At 66.9% G+C, this 16,754-nt stretch overlaps 2 protein-coding genes across 2 annotated transcripts; one reads left to right on the forward strand and one right to left on the reverse strand.

The window, feature by feature from the left end:
• The first annotated feature begins 3,009 nt into the window (after window positions 1-3,009).
• DLX4 (distal-less homeobox 4) lies at window positions 3,010-6,322 on the forward strand. Its single transcript, XM_048320075.1, has 3 exons — window positions 3,010-3,350; window positions 4,265-4,458; window positions 5,690-6,322. Exons 1-3 carry the CDS (start codon window positions 3,074-3,076, stop codon window positions 5,942-5,944), a joined length of 726 nt encoding a protein of 241 aa, XP_048176032.1. The 5' UTR covers window positions 3,010-3,073; the 3' UTR covers window positions 5,945-6,322.
• Window positions 6,323-8,738: 2,416 nt separating this feature from the next.
• Window positions 8,739-12,887, reverse strand: DLX3 (distal-less homeobox 3). Its single transcript, XM_048320026.1, has 3 exons — window positions 12,410-12,887; window positions 11,841-12,031; window positions 8,739-10,071 (listed from the first exon to the last, which is right to left on the reverse strand). The coding sequence occupies exons 1-3, from the start codon at window positions 12,726-12,728 to the stop codon at window positions 9,745-9,747; spliced, it is 837 nt and encodes a 278-aa protein (XP_048175983.1). The 5' UTR covers window positions 12,729-12,887; the 3' UTR covers window positions 8,739-9,744.
• Between the last annotated feature and the right edge of the window lie 3,867 nt (window positions 12,888-16,754).

Consider the following 16,754-nt stretch of genomic DNA (forward strand, 5'->3'; position numbering starts at 1 on the left):
GGGGATCTTTGGGGTTGGTTACCTGGCACACGCGTTCCCGGCCCCCCCTCCTCGCGCGCCCATCCCTGCTTTCCCCTTTAATCCTTCCTGCTTTCATCAGTCCCGGCGGACGGGAACAACCCCGAGCCTCCGCGGCTCTGCCCGGGTGGATCCGCATCCCGCCGATCCCGGGAGCATCCCCGGCCAGGTGACCGCCAGCGACGTTATCCCCGCGTGTCCCGGCGCGTTCTCGGGCACCGCGCGGGGCTCGGCGTGCGCCGGCACCTTCCAGCCCCGACACCGAGGCTCGGCCTTGGCTCCGAGCGCGGCCGTGATTTATTTTTTTAATTTAACACGGGTTGAGTCGGTGTGTTTGTCTTGGCAGCGCGGCCCCCTCCAACCCCAAACTCCGCCCCGACAGCCCCGTCCCGTCCCTGCCAGCCCCCGCTGACACCAACCGGGGCTGGCGCCCGCCCCGGCCGTGCCCCCTGCCCACAGCGCCGTCCTGGAACTGGGACCCTCCAAAACCAGCCCGGTGTGAGCTGGGGGCTCTGCACGGCCCGAGGGTTGGTGCCAGAGTTTTGTCCCCTCTCCCAAAGGGATTTGGAGCAGGCAGCGCTGTCCCTGTCCCTGTGCCCTTGGCACGGAACGGGGCTGAGATTGGCACCTTCAAACCCCGACCCAGAGGACGGAGGAGGAGGATGAGGATGAGGATGAGGAGGACGAGGATGGTGTCACCATTGCCCCATTGATCCCCCTGGGCTGCCCCTTCTCCTGGGTCCCCCTTGGAGGGCCCCAAATGGGGGGGACCCCTCCCCAGTCGCTCTGCAGCCCCCAGGCTGGGTGGGATGAGGTGGGATGGGATGGGATGGGATGGGATGGGATGGGATGGGATGGGATGGGATGGGGTGGGATGGGGTGGGGTGGGGTGGGATGGGATGGGATGGGATGGGATGGGATGGGATGGGGTGGGATGGGATGGGATGGGATGGGATGGGATGGGGTGGGATGAGATGGGATGGGATGGGGTGGGATGAGGTGGGATGAGGAGGGGAGGGGTCCCTCCTTCCACCCTGATGGAACAGAGCTGTGCCCCTTCACCCCAGCAGGGAACTGAACCCTGAGGGTCCCCCCTGGTCCTGCCATTTGGGCAAATATTGTCCCCAGAAACCCCTGGGGACACCGTCCTGCAGCAGCTCGCGCAGGGACCTCGGCTCCCCTGCTTTGGGGTGGACATTTTGGGGAACTTTTATTAATTATGGTCATCTCTTTCATCCACCTCTCAGCAGAGGGGTGGGAAAGCACAATAGGCTGGGAAGGGGGTCTGCATCCCCCTGGATCCAGCTCTGGGACATTCCCGGGATCCCCCACGAGCAGCCTCTGTGGTGGGTGGGGGGATGCAGCCCCCAGCCCCAGCATCTCCCTTCTCCCCCCGAGCGCTGGGTGAGGAGCCCGGGAGGGAGCGGGGCCGGCGGGAGCCGATCCCGGCAAGCCGGCACCCGTCCGCAGCCGGTGGGGCTGAGTCACCCGCGGGGAAAGTGAGGAGCAGGATAAAAGCAGATCAGGGGAGCTTTCCCTCGGTCCTCGCCCTCGGCCGGGCCGGGCCGGGCCGGGCCGGGCTCCCCGGGGATGCGGCGCGGGCAGGGCTGCGAACATCTGGAATTCTCCTCTCGCTGCTGCTTCGCCCCCGCTTGGGCCGGGGTGGGGTTGGGGGACTTTCCCTGTTGGTCCCCGGAGTTTGGTGGCCCCCACGGAGGCTTTGCCCCACACCCGAGTTTAAGGCTGGTGTGGGATTTTTGAGGATCATCCCAGGGACACAGCTCCGTGCTGGGACGGGGGGACACCACGGCACCCAGGGCACAGCCCGTGGGTCCGGCTGTGCTGGGAATGGCCCCCGGGGGTCATCGGGGAAGTTTCTGGGGTTGGGGTGGGGGCCGAGGGCGGGAGCGGAGGGCGAGGGTGAGGCGGGGCTGTCCCGGAGCGTGGGGCAGAGCTGGGTTATTTCTATGGGAGCGCTGGCCCCGCGCGGGTGACTCAGAGCCGGTGGCCGCATGGAAACACGGCTGGGACACGGCCTAATGGGAGGGTGGGGACGGGGGCCCTCCCTGCCACCCTCCGGCCGCTGTCACCGCTCCCGCGGGGCTGCTCCCCCCGCCGTGTCAGCGGGGGCGGCGGCAGGGACAGACCTCGCGGTCCCTTCCCCGCTCCCTTGCCCGCTGTGCCACCCCGGTGTCCCCAAAGCCACCGCAGCCTCACAGACCCCGCCACCCGCACGGCCGGGGCTCCGCTGGCTGTCCCCAAAGGCGGTGGCAGCAGCTCCCAGCCCCAGACCGGGCGGATTTGTCCCCGTGGTGCCCTTGCTGGAGGCGCCCCCGGGCCCAGGGCCCCGCCGGGGTCACGGAGGGCGCGGCCGGGCAGGTTGTCACCCGCCGGGAGCGGGGCCCCGCGGGGACCGGGCGCTGCCGACGCCGGGAAGGGGCCCCGCGCCTGCTGGGGGTGGCTCGGAGGGTCCCACCCCCGTCTGGAATCCCGGGAGTGCCCCCAGCTCCTGGAGCGCGAGGATGGGACGCCCGTGTCCGTCCCGCCCGTGTCCGTCCCGCCCGTGTCCCTCTGTCCCCCGTGGGTGCGCTGAGTGCGAGCGGCCTCAGCTGCCCCGTGCCTGTCCCCGGGGCTGCCCCGTGTCCCCCCCGGGGGTCTCCGTCCTCCCCCTTCGCCCCCAAGGGAGGGGGAACCCTGAAGAGGGTGGGGTTACCCCCCACACCCCCTGCACGAGGGTCACCCCCGGGGGACACCGCCAGGACATGGGGGGGGCCCGGGGTGTCCCCCCAGCCCCAGGGAGGGGTCGCAGCTGCACAGGTGGGGAAGGGGGCCTCGAAGGGGGTCCCACACAGAAGGGGGGGGTGGGCACGGGGTGAAGGGGGTGCCCCGGGGCGTGACGTCACTGTGGGGGCGGGGCGGGGCGGGGCTCTCGGGGCATCCCCGACCGCGGGGCCGCGGCAGCCGGAGCCGTCGGGGGGCGGCGGGGGCTCGGCTCGGCTCGGCTCGGCTCTGCCGCGGGCGCTGCGGGCGCTGCCCGGCCCGGTCCGGCCGCACCATGACCATGAGCTCGGTGGCCGAGACCCTGCTGGGCACCGACCCCTCCAAAGCCGCGTTCCTGGAGCTCGGCCCCCCCCAGCATTACCCCCTGCACGGCCTCCCCCCGGCCGGCCACCCCCAGCACGACCCCCCGCCCTTCTCCTCCTACGGCCGGCCCGGGCACTTCCCGTACCCCGGCGGGGCCCCCCCGCCGCCCCACGGGGGTCCCTACCTGCCCTACGCGCCCCCCGGCGCCCCGCACGCCCCGGCCCCCGGGGCCCGGCTGCAGGACACAGGTAAGGGGGGCGCGGGGGGCGCGCACCCGCCCCGGGCCCCTCCCGGCCGGGAGAGCCGGGGCTGCGCCGGGAAGCGCCGGGACGGAGCCGTCGGAAGCGCTCCGGGGCGGCGGGGCTGGGCTGGGCTCGGTGCGGGGTCCTGGGGGGCAGCCGGCGGGGCCGGGGGTGATGGCCCCCCGCTCCCAGAGCGCCCCGACCCGCCGGGGGCACGTGGGTGGCTTCGGGGAGCCCCGGGCATGGGGAGCATCATCCCCCGCTGCCGGTACCTTCCAACCTGAGACCCCCGGCTGCACCCCGAGACCCCCAGGTGCCCCCTGGGACCCCCAGCTGCCCACACCCTCCAGCCTGTGCCCCCCAGGCCGGGCAGACTCTGCCGTCTCCCCACACCCCAATCCCAGCTCTCTGCCCTGCTCCACCCCTGTTCCCCACTGTTTCCCCCAAAAGCTGAGGCAGGAACCTGCAGCCCGAGCCAGCCTGGGGGTCCCGAGCCCGGCTGAGCCCCCGGCCCTGGCGGTGGTCCCTGGGTGCCCCGGGCTCGCCCACGCCAGGCGGGCACTGCTGGGCCAGGGACCCCCAGCGTACCCCAGTGACCCCCCCCGGGGCAGGGGGTCCATCCCAGTGCCCCCCATCCCCGGGGAGCCCTGCCTGGCCCCCCCAGCCGGGCGCAGGCCCAGGCCTGTGTCCCATGTGCTGTTGGACATTGGATGGACGATCCCGTCTTTCCCTTCCTCCTCCTCTCCTCTTTTGCTTCGCCCGAGGTTTAAAGGGCCATGAGATGCAGCCCTCCCCTCATCCCCCCTCCCTTCCACAGACACCCCCGGCAGCCCCAGGGACGATTTGGGGTGGGTTTGGGGTGGTTTTTTTAACCTCTTGGTGCGTTTGATTGATTGTGGCTCCTCTCACCTCGTCCCCAGAGCCCGAGAAGCCCCTGGCCGTGTCCAACGGGGAGCTGCGGCTCGGCGGGAAGGGCAAGAAGCTGCGGAAGCCCCGGACCATCTACTCGAGCCTGCAGCTGCAGGCGCTGAACCAGCGCTTCCAGCAGACCCAGTACCTGGCACTGCCCGAGCGCGCCGAGCTGGCGGCACAGCTGGGGCTCACCCAGACCCAGGTACGGGGGACACTGCGGTGGCCATGGCCATCGGGGCTGTCCATTGCCACCGGGATGCACCATGTGCCACCAGGATGCGCCATGTGCCCCTTGGGATGCGCGATGTGCCCCTCGGGATGCACCATGTGCCACTGGGATGTGGCATGTGCCCCTTGGGATGCGGCATGTGCCCCTTGGGATGCGCCATGTGCCCCTCGGGCTGCACCATGTGCCATCAGGACACACCATGTGCCACTGGGATGTGGCATGTGCCCCTTGGGATGTGCCATGTGCCCCTTGGGATGCGTGATGTGCCCCTTGGGATGCGCCATGTGCCACGGGGACGCACCATGTGCCACCGGGATGTGCCATGTGCCCCTTGGGATGTGCCATGTGCCACCGGGATGCACCATATGCCCACCAGGATGTGCCATGTGCCACCAGGACACACCATGTGCCACTGGGATGCGCCGTATGCCCACCAGGATGTGCCATGTGCCCACCAGGATGTGCCATGTGCCACTGGGACACACCATGTGCCACCGGGACGGCTCCGGCTGCGGCTGTGCCCGGCTGGAAGCGAGCCGAGCCGAGCCGTGCCGCGGCGGGGGAGCTGGCGCCGGTGGACCCGCAGGGCTCGTGTTTGGGGCGCCCCTGCCCGCACCTCCCAGCGGCAGCGGGACTTTCCCAGCCCCGGAGCCTGGCTGGCGGCCCGGCCGTGCCCGGCGCTGGGCGGCCCCGGGCCGCGGGACGGGGCGAGTGGGTTTTTGAAGGCGATGGGGAGAGACAGGCAGGCGGCAGCGGTGCAGCCCCGGAGCCAGGGGCGAAGCGAGCTCATAAAGCCGGGGAAGAGGAGACAAGTGGGAACCTGCCGGCAGCGCGGGGGGGACCGCGGGGAGGAATGAGCGGGGCCACCACCCCAGCGCGGCGGGCGCAGCCCGGGCCGGCCCCGGCACCGGCAGCGGCAGCGGCTGGGGCTGACACGGGCAGGGGGACACTCCTGGGGACACTCCTGGGGACACTCCTGGGGACACTGCCCCGCTCCCCGGCCTCCCGGTGCCTCTCCCCACATTCTCCCCCTGCCTCAGAGGGGCCGCTTGTGAAGGGTTGGGCTCCCGGCCTGGTTCATGCCCCAGAGCCCCACAGGGATGGGGTTCAAGGGGGGCCCCGGGGGGGCTGCAATTGTTAATTTTGAGGGTTTAGGGGGTGTTGGCCACTTCCTCCCCCCTCACCCCTCTCTCTCTGCCCCCAGGTGAAGATCTGGTTCCAGAACAAGCGCTCCAAGTACAAGAAGATCATGAAGCAGGTCCCGAGTGCCCCCGACGGGGAGCAGCCCCCCCACAGCACCCCCGCCGTGTCCCCCTGCTCCCCCAGCCTCCCCCCGCTCTGGGACCTCCCTGGGCCCGGGAAGGGGCCCCCGCTGGCCCCCGGGGGTTACATCAACAGCTTCGGAGCCTGGTACCAGCCGCACCCGCAGGACGCCATCCCCAGGACCCCCATGATGTGACACTGCCAGCGCTCCGGAGGGACACTGAGGGACACTGAGGGGGACGCTCTGCCGCTCTCCCCCGAGGGACTGGGAGCCCAGCGAAGCCCTGGGGGATCCCAGCGAATGGAGGAAGAGGAAGAAGAAGAGGAGGAGGAGGAAGGTGACAAGGATCTGCAGGAACCCGAGGATGTCCTGCTCTGTCACACTCCGCAGTGACCCAGCGCCCTGTGCGCCGTCCCTGTGGGACAGGACTCGGCCCCGGGTCCCCCATTCATGGACAGGGGGCGGGGGGACCCTAGGAGGGGCTGGGGAGTCCCCAGACCCCCGGCCTGGATTAATTTATAAATTCTGTCGGTTATTGGTTTTGCTCCCGTCTATAAATCGGCTGAACATGGATCGGTTCCGCTCGTCCATGCTCACCGCGGCTCTGGGCTGTCCCTGCTCTGGGGGAGACACTTCCATCCCGACCCTCAGGCATCCCACTCCAGTGGGGTTTAACCTGCGGGACGGGAGAAATCCCACTGGGGGACCGGGATGGCCCTGGCCTTGTTCCTCCCTCCCCCTGCACAGGCTGGAAATCCATCCCGGGCCGCGGGGGCAGCCGGAGTCACCTCCCTGTCCCCAGCCAGGACATCCCCAGCGTGATGGGGACAGAGACGCCCCGCAGGGACCGACGCTGTGCCATTTTGCGGGGCCATCCCGGACCCTGCTGGCGGCGGGGCCGTGACTCCGGCGTGGCTCCGGGTGAGCCGAGGGCTGGGCCGGGCCCGGCTCCAGGGCTGGGGCTGCCAGGCCGGGCCGTGGGCGGGCGCTGCCCCCGCTCCCAGGGCTGGCACCGGGTGACGCAAGGGCTGCAGGTGTCGCAACGGGGCAGGAGCGCTGGGAGGGCTCTGCTGGGCCCGGGGGTGACAGCGGGGGGACCCGGGCACCGCCACCCCCGGCACTGCCACCCCCCGCGGGACCCACAAAACCCCGGTCCTGCCCAGAGCCACCGGGCGCGTCCCCTCCGAGGGGACTGTCCCCAGTGTCGCCATCCTGGAGCTGTCCGAGGCCATCCCCGCTGCCATCAGGGGTAACTGGGATAACTGGGATAACGAGGGAAGGTCGTTCTGTGCCTGTGCCTGTGCCAGGGCAGGACAGGGATGCTGGGGACAGTGGGGGATGTCCCCACCCCTGTGAGGATCCTGCCCCTGGCTCCCATTCCCAATCCCAATCCCATTCCCAGTTTCATCCCACTTTCGGGAAGGTGCCGGGACACCGAACCAGGCCCCAGGGAGGGATCTCGGGGTCCTGCAGCCACATTTTGGGAATTCTGGGGGATTCTTGGCTGGGAGGGCTGTGGGAGGTGCTGGTGGTGACCCCTCCGGAGAGCTGGACGTGGGAGAAAGGGGGACAGGAACCCGGGCGGACCCTCTGGAAAACGCCCCGAGGATGGGACAGGGGGCCGGGGGGAGCTCCACGATCCCAAGGCTTTTCCCGGCGCCCATTCCCGGGGCTGCCGGGGGAGCGTGATCCGCAGGCAGTGCTGGGAGGGAGCGGGGATCGCCCCTGGCCGTGGGCAATGCGGCACCCGGGATTTACATAATCCCTGGATACGTAACCCGCCGCCTTTTCGGGCTCGCTTTCCTCCTCCTCCTCCTCTAAAAGAAAGAAAAAAACCTAGGGTTTTTTTTGTTGTTTTTTTTTTTTTTTTTTTTTAATAAATAAAAAATGAAACGAAACCTCCCCAGCTCACGGCACAGAGCTCCCGGCCCCAGGCAGCGCCGCTCCGACTGCTCCTCTTCCCATGGGATTGGGAATGGGGACTCGGGGTGCAGCTTCTGGGGGGGTTGGGTGCCAGGTGGGAGGCTGTCCCTGCGTGGATTTGGGAATGGGGGACATGGGGACACATTTGGGGACGTGGGGACACATTTGGGGGGGCTGAGAGCCTGGAGCGTCCCGTGCTCCGGCCCTGGAGCCTCTCCCGGGGAATTGAGGCCGTGGGGGGGTTTGGGGTCCCCACGGACATGGGGGGTGATGAGGGGACAGCGCTCGGGGGGCGATGGAGTCCCCACACGTGTGACACGATGCGGGTGACACCGGGGACAGCAGGACAGGGCCACCACAGCCCTGGACACCCTGCTGGGTTATTTTAGGGTCACTTGAGCGCCCCAACCCCACAGCGCTGCCGGGGATGGCGCCGTGTCTGCAAGGAATGCATCGATCCCGAGGGATTTGGGGATCCCGGGGGGGTTTTGTCCTGTCCCCCACCTCGTTGTCCCCAAAAGGGACATCGGGGCAGCGCAGCCGCCCTCCCAGTCTTCAGGGCTGGGAGTTCACTGGTCCCAGTAAGAGGAGCGGGAGGGAAGCTCTAGGTTCCCGCGGCCGTTTGGGGAATACTCTGAAAACCGGGGAAAAATTCCTTTTCCTGCCCCAGATTCCCTCTCAGTGGGACAAAGTGGGATTTGGGGTGAGCCAACATCACCCGGTGCCATCCCACCCCCAGCTGTCCCCCAAAAGCGGGGCCCGAGGGACAGAGGGTTTAAATCCACATTTCCCAAGGTGGAAAAAACCCAAACGCTGCTCCCCAAACACCCCCAGAAACCGGGGGAAAAAAAGTGTTTGGAGCTTTAAATTCAGAGCTTTTATTAATGAACATTTCCAGCCCGGCTTTGGTTCCCTGGGGAAGCAGCAAAGGACACTCGGGGGCACCCCCTGTCCCGAGGGGGGGCTCCCATCAACCAGGGGGGGATTTTCCTTAAAAAAATACATATATATATATATATATATATATATATATATATGTGGACAAAATAACCCAGACCGAAACCAGTTTGGTTTGGAACAACTTTATACAAACGAACCTTATGTACACTCCCTTTTTTCCCCCCCAAAACACCCCTATTTATAGAAGGCAACATAAATAATTCCCCGGGACTGTACAACACTATGAACACTCCTTAAAACGGCACTTTCTGCTTAAAAAAATAGCATTATTCTCTTAAAAAATAGGAAAGAGCTCGGTTATTTTTTTTTTCCTTTAAAATAAGTCGTCGATTTCCTTAAAAAAGAGGCATTTTCGCCGTTCCTTTCCCCACAGCTGGAGGCACTGCCAGAAGATGGAGGTGAACACGAGTTTTTCTCTCTAAAAAATAACTTAAAACCATTCCCAAACTGCTTAAATATTAAAATATTTCCCTCCCCACACCTCCCCCACCCCCCCCCCCCCATAGTTTTTATTCAATTTTAAATCACCACCTTCTGGTCTGGGCATCATCCCGGGTGGTTCCCACTGGGATGAGGGTCCCGCTTTGCTACCGTGGGGTGTCCATGACTCCCAAAATCGCTCCCACTCTGTGGATTTCGGAGCCAGGGCCGAGCACATCCCGCTCCTGTGGCGCCAGGCACCCCCGTGTCGCGGCAGCGGTGACACAGATCCTCCATCCCGACGGGATCCGGGCGCTCCGGCTGCGCCCCGCGCTCGGGGTCACCCAGCGGGGTCACCCCAACAGGCAAAGCTCCAGCGAGGGATTGGGATGAGGCTCTTCGGGGGCTGAATTTATCTGGGGGGGAGTTGACCGAAAAACTTCGAAAATTAAAGAGTAGCTGAAGGATTTTCCACCTTTTCCTGCGCTGGGAGCGGAGGTGTTGGAGCCTTTTCAGTCCTCTGGTTCCTGAGATGAGCGGGGCGAGGAGAGAGGGTTCTAGGGGTGCGCGGGGGTGTCCTTTCCTTTGGTTCTTTTTTTTTTTTTAGGAAAAAAATGAGGAGACAAAACCAAAATAGGGGGGAAAAAAGGAGGCCAAGGAGCTGTGCAGCGTCTCTGAGCCCGCCGTGCCCGTCAGTACACGGCGCCCGTGCTGGGGGGCCCGGGGGACGGGTGGTGCATCGGGGGGGCCGCCTGCGCCTGGTGGGGTCCGTGGGGGCCGCTGAGGCTCTGGGGGTGGTACCAGGGGTTGTGCTCCTCCAGGAAGCCCGGCGAGGAGCTGTAGGGCAGCGGCTGCGGCAGCGGGGTCCGGGCACTGCCGCCGGGACTGTCCCAGACCGGCGACGGGGGCGAGTTGCAGGCCATGGAGTCGCTGTTGTTGGGGCTGTGCTCCAGGGGCACCTCGCCGTTCTTGTAGAGCTTCTTGAACTTGGAGCGCCGGTTCTGGAACCAGATCTTCACCTGCGGGATGGAGGGAAAAGGGTCAGAGCCCCGGAAAGGGAATGGAGGGGTGGGAGGGATATGGGGAGAGGGGAGGGGACAGGGGATGGGGTGGTTGGGATTGCAGGGACACCGGGCAGGCGGGAGGGACGTGGGGGTCACAGGGAACTGCCCTGCTCGCTGGAACCAACCTGGGACACGGGGGTGACAGTGACCCCAGAGACACGGAAGGGACAAGGGGGTCACGGGGACCCCAAAGACACGTGAAGGAGTAAGGGACATGGGGGTCACAGGGACCCCGGCCACACACTGGCGCACAGGAAGGGACAGGGGACGTGGGTGACGCGGGAAGGGACATCACAGGGACCCCACACGGCGCGTGGCAGGAAACCCCTGGGGACGGGGTTGTCGTGAGACACGTGGAAAGTCACCGCTGGTGTGGGTGTCACAGAGAACACGGACACACCGCGGCCACACCGCGGACACGGACACACCATGGACACACCACGGACATGGACACACCATGGACACACCACGGACATGGACACACCACGGACACGGACACACCGTGCACTGTGGACGGCACCCATGTGACACTGGGTGTCTCGGGGACCCCCCTGGGGACACGGGCGTCACGAGGAGCCCCCCTGGGGACACACACGGGCGTCACGAGGAGCCCGTCACGCCACACGCCGGGCGTCGGGAGCGTCCCCGCGCTGGGCGAGGCGGCGCTGGACGCCTTTGGCCCTGGGCGAGGGGCGGGGGTGGCGGTGGTTGTCACCCAAACAGGATGTCCCTCTGGGAGCGGGTGACGCGCTCCGTCAGCCCTTTGCCGAGTGTCCCCGATTGCTTCATCGCCCAAGGGAGGAGGAGGAGGAAGGCCAAGGGCGGCACAAGGGCGCCGGCGCCGGCCCCGAGGCAGGGAGGGCACCGCGATGGGGCGCGGGGGAGTCGCACGCTGCGGGGACAGCGGGGACAGCCCGCTCCCCTCCCACCCCCAGATTTGTCCCCGCGCCAGGCACGACCCCAAGAGCGAGGGCTTCGCCCCAATCCCGGCGGCTCGCGGGGAGAAGCCCATCCCGCACGTCCTGGCTCTTCCAGTCCAGCCTGAAGGGCCACCCCAGCGCCGGGGACAGCGGGTGTGGAACCGGTCCCCAAATCCCTTCTCCCTGCCCGAACCAAGCGGGATGGGGCGGCCAGAGCCGGGGAAACTTTGGGAAGTCCGGGCAGGAGGAGCAGGGTCCGGCCTCGGGTCCCCGTGTTCTGGCAGGATTTGGGATCGGGAGCTGCCGTCGGGACGGGGCGTCCCGAGCTCCCCCGAGCGCTCATCCCGAGCGTCCTGTGTCGCTGGCACTTGGTGCCCCACATTCCCGGGACACCGGGTGTGCCGTGACCCAGGACCCTCTCAGGTGCCGGATCCAGCTCCAAACCCCATGGCAGGGTGAGCTCTGGGATGGGGCCGGCTCCAGAGGGAGTGGGATAAACCCCAAAACTGCAGAGCGGGGCATGGCCGGGCTCCGTCCCCTCTCCCTGCTCTCTCCGTCCTCTCCACCTTTCTCTCGGCAGAGAGGATTTGCTCCAACGGGGAAACCCGGCCCTGGGGACCCTACAACCCACAGCAAGCGGGGAACTCCATCCCCGAGAGCCCCCAGACCCCTCCGGCTCCCCGGGAACAGAGCCCTTCCCAAATCCAGGATTTACAGGGGGGCTGCGGCTGCGGCTCCCCCTCTGCTGCTCGCTCGTGCCCGCGGCCGGGATTTGGGGTGTCGGGGGGGTGGCTCAGCCCTTACCTGGGTCTGGGTGAGCCCCAGCTGTGCCGCCAGCTCGGCGCGCTCGGGCAGCGCCAGGTACTGCGCCTTCTGGAAGCGGCGCTGCAGGGCGGCCAGCTGGTAACTGGAGTAGATGGTCCGGGGCTTGCGGATCTTCTTGGGCTTCCCATTGACCATCCGCACCTCCGGCTCCGGCTCTTCCTTCACGGACACTGGGAGAGGGCGCGGGGTGAGGTGTGAAGGGCTCCCAGGGCAGCCACCTCCTCCCCAGCTCGGTGTCACCCCGCTCGGGGTGCTGGCACTGCCCCGTCCCCTGGGACAACCTCTGCGACACCCCTGGGACATGTCCCGGACTCTGTATCCAGCACGGATTCATCCCACGGATCCGTCCCGCTGCGTCCCCACGGGGACACCGGGAACGGCGGAGGCGGCTGAGCCCCAACAGCCGCCAGCAACCCCCTGTCCCCAACCTGGGGACGCCCAGGGGGGCACAACCCCACAAATCCCACACAAATCCCACACAAAGCCCCCTCTGGAACCCCAGGGGAGCACCGGGATGGGCACGACCCCCGTCCCCCCGGCATCCCTACCTGCTTCCTGCGCCGGGAGCTGCTGCTCCCTGAAGTGGCCGTACTGGCGGTAGGAAGGGCTGTAGGAATACTCGGATTTGGGCGAGTAGGTGCCGGCGGCGCCGATGCCGTTGAGGTTGAACTGGGGGTAGGGGTAGTGGCCCACGGGCTGCCCGTAGGACTGGCCCGGGTAGTAGTCGTGCTGGCCCGTGTAGTAGCCCAGGTCGGTGACCGAGGACTCCGGCAGGGTGGGCGAGTCCTTGGAGGCTGCATGGCAGCTCAGCGAGCCCGAGAGGTCCGTCAGGATGCTGGAGAGCTTCTTATCGAAAGAGCCGCTCATCGCTGGGAGCGGGGAGGGGGCAGCTGCCTGCCCGGGCCGGGGACCCCCCAACCTGGCGGCTGCCGAGGCCTGGCGTGCCCCGAGCGGGATCCGGCGCTGCGGCTGCTTCGCGAGGAGCCACCGAGAGACTGTGCCCAAACCTCCGGCCCCGGCCGCCTGCTTAAAGCCTTTAATTAGGGAGCAGGGCAGGGTGGGTGCGCATTCCGATTGGCTCCAGAAATATTGCCTGGGAGGCAAAATAGGCTCCTGCCTCCTCCTGTGTGGGGTTTTTTTTTTTCTTTCTCTCTCTCTTTTTTTTTTTTTTCTTTCTCTCTCTCAGGAAACAACAAAGAGTGGGTGAAGGAGGGCGAGGGAGTAAATAAAGTGTGCAGGGTCCTGTCTGCAGGAGGGGGGCCCTGGGGACACAGGGGACACTGTGGGGGGCAGGAAACGCCGGTTTACAAGGGGACTTTTGGGGCTGCGGGGGGATTATTTGGAGGAGGGTTTGTGGGGGGGCAGGGAAGGGGTTTGGGACTGGGATGGAGCCGGGCTTGGGGCTGGAGGGCTTTAGGGGTTGGTTTATGGCCCCCCCCACACTTCTCCCGAGCTCCCACCTCCTCCCAGCAGCGGCTCCCAGTCCAATGCCACCCCCAGGCAGAGCCCCCCCGCCCCAGGGGACCCCCACGTACCCCCGAACCTGCCATGCTCCCCTCGCGCTGGGGGCACCTCGGGGCAGTGACGAGCCCCGATTTTGGGGGGGACACCCCCCGGGGGTCTGTGCCCCTCTCCCACCCCCACCCAGTGACCCTGATGCCTTTTCCTGGTTTTAAAATCAAGAGTCAAACACGGTTAGAAGGGGAAAAGGGATTTTACCTTGGGATTTATTTGAAGGATCCTTAGGTGCACACGCCCAGGTCAAATGCACCCCAATGCACAGCGCAATGCCCACCCCAAAAGATCGGGTAGAACATTCTAGGTGTTACTAATTAGCAGATCTATCAAAGATTCCCCAATGAGAGGCTCGAGTGAGCCCCCCGCTCCCCAAGGAGCCTTCCCTGGATGGTTCTATCTCAGTGTACAGAATGTGTTCTGGAGAGGACCTTGGGGTCTGGGGCACACTGATCCCTGGCTACGAAGCTTCTGAGATGTTGCGTCTCCTGGCTGAACAAACAAGGCCAAGAATGGAGGCAAAAAGCACTGAGAATACAGGAGTTGTAAAAAACTGTAACAGGGCTATAAAAGAAAAGCAAGAAATCATCATGGCATCAACCCCTCCGCTGCCCTAAGGACCCCCAGCAGCCTCACCCAGCACGGCCAGTCCCGGGCCAGCCCTGGTCCCCCCCGGCCGCTCGCACAGCTGTCCCCGGCCACCCCCAGCACTCGGGGTTGCAAGAATATTTTGGGGTGGGGGTCTCTGAGAGGAGCCGGGGGCTGGGAGGGGGCTGGGTCCGTGACCCGGGCGGGGCTGTCCCCTCCTGTCCCCTGTGTGTGCCCCCTACCCACCCCCGGTGTTGTCCCCGCGGTGCCCCCCGGGTTCCCCCCCGCTCGTTCCGCGGCGCGGGGCAACGGCTCCGCCTGGCGGCCACGGCGGGAACTGCGCCGCCCCTCGGGGCCGCAGGTTCGAGTCCCGGCAACGCCGGCAACGCCGGGCCGCGGGTTCGAGTCCCGGCAACGCCGGCACCACTGAGATGCGGGTTCGAGTCCCGGCAACGCCGTGGCTGCGGGGAAAGAGGGAGGAAAATGGGGAATGGGAAAGGGGCGGGAATAGGAAGGGGAACGGGAGTAGGAATAAAGAATAGGAATAGGAATAGGAATAGGAACAGGGATGAACAGGAATAGGAATGCATAGGAAGAAGAATAGGAATATGACTAGGAACAGGATTAGAAGTAGGAATAGGAATAGGAATAGGAATAGGAATAGGATTAGAAGTAGGAATAGGATTAGAAGTAGGAATAGGATTAGAAGTAGGAATAGGAGTAAGAGCAAGAACAGGAAAAACACAATCAGAAATAGAAATAACAGAAATAGAAAGAGAAAGAAATAGAAATAATAGATACAGAGGCACAGAAATAAACAGAGCAGAGGTGGATCCCCAAGGGAAGCTGGAGGTTCTGTAGGAGGCCAAGCGTGACCCCGAGGCCTGGGGAATGGCACGGCCTCACTTCCCACATGGGAATTGTAGCTGGGGATTCGAGGAATTCATTCCGAGGGGACAGAAGTGTCCGGGACCAGCCCAGCCCTGGGAGCTGTGCCGGGATTCCCTGGGAGGGTTCCCAGGGTCCCCAGGAGCCACTGGGACATCCGCAGGTCCCCAGCCTGGCTGTCGCCCTCCAGTCGGGCTGTCGCCAGGGCTGGCCCCTGCCGGGAGCGGGATGGGCGGCAGGAAAAGCCGGTTGTGGAGCTGGAGGCCGGGGAGGGCAGCGGGGGAGCGGGGCTGGAGCGCGGGGCGGGTCCGGCCAGTCCCCAACCAGTCTGGGACTGGGAGCTCTGGAGCTGCCGGGGGCTGCCGGGCCGGGCCGGGACCTGTGGAACCCCAAATCCGGGGGCTGATGGATTGGGGGGGACTGTGGGGGGCAGTTTGGGGGACTGGGGCAGTGGGGGGGGTGGGGGGGGGGCGGGCAGAAGTCGCTGTTCTGGGGCACCCGGGGATCTCTGGGGGAGTCCACCGGCAGCGCTGAGCACAGGGTCCAGTCAGCACCCCCCGACTCTCCCCTGTGTCCTCCACAGGGCTGGGAGGGTCCCCCCAAGGCTGAAGGGTTCCCCCCCACCTTCCCCAGAAAGGCTGGAGGGTCCCCCCGCGCCGCGCCCCCCCAGCTGGTGGGGTCCCCCAGATGTCCCGCTCGGAAGCTCCCCCCGAGCCCGGCAGCGCCCTCGGGAGTCCCCGCGTGTCCCCCCAGCCCCGCCACAGCCGCGGGGGTTGGGCTTGGGGGGGGTCCCCGCCCATCGCCCCCAACCCCCCCGAGCATCTTTGGGTGGACGGCGTCACCTCGTGGCCTTCGGGGGTAACGACACCGCCCGGGCTGGTGCCGCTGCGGGGCGGGCACGGGGCGGGCGGGGCGGGCACGGGGCGGGCGGGGCGGGCACGGAGGATAAGAGATGGGGACGGGGAACAGGCAGCGGGGTACAGGGCACGGGGGCCAAGGGACAGGGGACAGGAGGTCCCTGTTGCCAGGGCCGGGTGCCGCCGGCGGCAGCGCTGCCCGTGATGTGCCCTGTTGCCGTCACTCTTTCCAGCGACACGGCACGGGGGCACGGGGACATCGGGCGGGGGACACAGGACATCCCAGCCCAGCCCCGGATTTCCTGGCACGGGTGGGAGCGGCGCGGTGGCTCCCGGTGACCTTTGCCGGGGTCGGGACGGTGACAGCCACGGCGGGGAAGCGGCGATGCCTCTGCGGCTGAGGCCGCGTCCCCACGGCCACCGGACGGGACTGTCCCACGGCCACCGGACGGGACTGTCCCACGGCCACCGGATGGGACTGTCCCACGGCAGTGTCGCTCTCGGGGTCCCGGTGTGACCTCCTGCCATGGGGGAGCGATCTTATCCCATGGGGGATCCTAACTTGGGGGTCCCATCTCCTGGGGGGTCCTATCTCATGTTGGGGGTCTCACCACGGGGGGGTCCCATCCCAAAGAGATGCCAGGTAGGGGGGGGTCCTATCCCGAGGGGAATTCGGGCGGGAAGAAGGGGGGGAATTGTCCCGCGAGGGCTGTGTGGGGAGGGGACTCTGGGGTGGGGGGCACACGGAGGGGTCTCGCGGGAGGAGGGGTCTCGCAGGGGGAGGGGTCTCGCGGGGGGAGGGGTCTCGCAGGGGGAGGGGTCTGCGGGGGGAGGCGATCCCCCGCTCGTGGGTGACACAGCCGCGGGAGGACGCGGCCGCGGTGCGCCCAGGTGCGCCCGCCCCTCCCTCCCCCGCACACCTGCGCACGCAGGTACCAGGGGTGCGGACCGGGGTGCGCGGCCCCTTTAAGGGGCGTGTCCGGAAGCGCCGCGGCCCCGCCCGGCCCCGCCCGGCCCCGCCCCCTCCCGCGCGCACCGGTCCCGG

Source organism: Corvus hawaiiensis, chromosome 1 (assembly GCF_020740725.1).
Source record: "Corvus hawaiiensis isolate bCorHaw1 chromosome 1, bCorHaw1.pri.cur, whole genome shotgun sequence".
NCBI lineage: Eukaryota > Metazoa > Chordata > Aves > Passeriformes > Corvidae > Corvus > Corvus hawaiiensis.